Source organism: Salvia splendens, chromosome 5 (genome assembly GCF_004379255.2).
Source record: "Salvia splendens isolate huo1 chromosome 5, SspV2, whole genome shotgun sequence".
Classification (NCBI taxonomy): Eukaryota; Viridiplantae; Streptophyta; class Magnoliopsida; order Lamiales; family Lamiaceae; genus Salvia; species Salvia splendens.
This window is the reverse complement of record NC_056036.1, coordinates 19,113,277-19,114,981: the sequence shown is the minus strand read 5'-3', so window position 1 is coordinate 19,114,981 and position 1,705 is coordinate 19,113,277. Positions and strand designations below refer to the sequence as shown.

Here is a 1,705-nt window from a genome sequence, read left to right as displayed (position 1 = left end):
ATGCACAGCACTATACATATTGATGAAAAGTGGTTCTACATGACTAAAGGAACTCAGAGATTCTATCTTGCTCCAGGAGAGCAAGAACCTCATAGAACATGTAAAAATAAGAAGTTCATATCCAAAATAATGTTCATGTGTGCAGTTTGTAGACCATTGTTTGGTGTTCATGGTGAAGTGTTGTTTGATGGAAAAATTGGAATTTTTCCCTTTACCAAACAAGTTGCAGCCAAGAGGTCAAGTAAAAACAAGCAGGAAGGCACTATGGAGACAAAACCCATAGAGAGTATCACAACAGATGTGGTGAGGGAATGCTTGATCAATAAGGTAATGTTTGCATCTCTTTAATGCATTTAATTTATGCACATAAGCCATTACATACCAGTGAGCCTACATTCTCATGACACACTGTTAATAAATGGTTTAATGTTGTGCAAATGATGATTTTATGCATGTCACATTATTGAGAACAGATATTACCTGCCATCATAGCCAAGTGGCCAGATGGGGCAACTAAAGTTCTCAAGATACAACAAGATAACGCGAGACCACACATCAAAGACAATGACCCAGCTTTCAGAGAAGCTGCACAACAAAGTGGTTTCTCAATCTCAATTGTGCAACAACCACCTAACTCACCTGACACCAATGTGAATGACTTGGGTTGGTTCAGAGCAATACAGTCACTACAAACTCAGACTGCATGCAATAATGTGGATGACTTAGTGAATGCAGTTGAGAAATCATTCCATGAATTACAACCAGAGACTTTGGATAATGTTTTCCTAAGTCTTCAAGGCTTGGTACATGGAAATTATGAAAGTCCAGGGTCAGAACAGATACAAGCTGCCCCACATGGGGAAAGCACATTTAAGGAGGACAAATCAACTTCCACTGAATCTAGAAGTTCCAGTGGAACTGGTTATGGAAGTAGTAGCTTATCTGAGAGACCAGGGGAGCAACCATGGATTGGAGTCAATATCCCAAGCCTTAGGATTATGAAGGTATAGAAGAAGCACATGGTGTTTTTTTGGATAGACTCTCAATGTGCATGAATGATGCATTTATTGAAGGAACATGAATGCACATATCATGACATTTTTTGTGTTTTGAAATGACTGTCACTATGCAACAATTGATGCAATTTGTGTTTTGTAAAAGGATGTAAATGCTGCAACAATGATGCATTTTGTGTTTTGTAAAAGGATGTAAATGCTGCAACAATGATGCATTTTGTGTTTAGTAAAAGGATGAATGCACATATCATGAATGCACATATCACCAACAAATTCACTACATCAACAACCCCAATCACAATCAGCCACCAAAGTCACAACATCACCAACAAATTCATAATCATCAGCAACCCCCAATCACAATCACCACCATCAACAATGACATACACTAACAGCCCATAATACAATAATCACAGATCATAGATCACAATTGGAAATCAATTCTGTTAAATGAAGCATTAGAAAGATCTCACCCATATCAGGAATTAATGCATTTCTCCCACAACGCCTTTCCAGCCTCGGTGACGCAATATCTCCTTACAAACTCTTCATCCGACATAGAGGTGGCATCGCCTTCATCGCCAGCCTTGCATTTCTCCCACAACGCCTTGCCAGCCTCGGTGACGCAATATCTCCGTTTAAATTCTTCATCCGACATAGAGGTGGCATCGCATTCACCCCCCGATAGG

At 39.6% G+C, this 1,705-nt stretch overlaps 1 protein-coding gene across 1 annotated transcript; it reads left to right on the top strand.

The window, feature by feature from the left end:
• LOC121803941 lies at positions 1-1,010 on the top strand. The gene is made up of 2 exons (XM_042203516.1): positions 1-327; positions 474-1,010. Exons 1-2 carry the CDS (start codon positions 1-3, stop codon positions 1,008-1,010), a joined length of 864 nt encoding a protein of 287 aa, XP_042059450.1.
• The last annotated feature ends 695 nt before the right edge of the window (positions 1,011-1,705 follow it).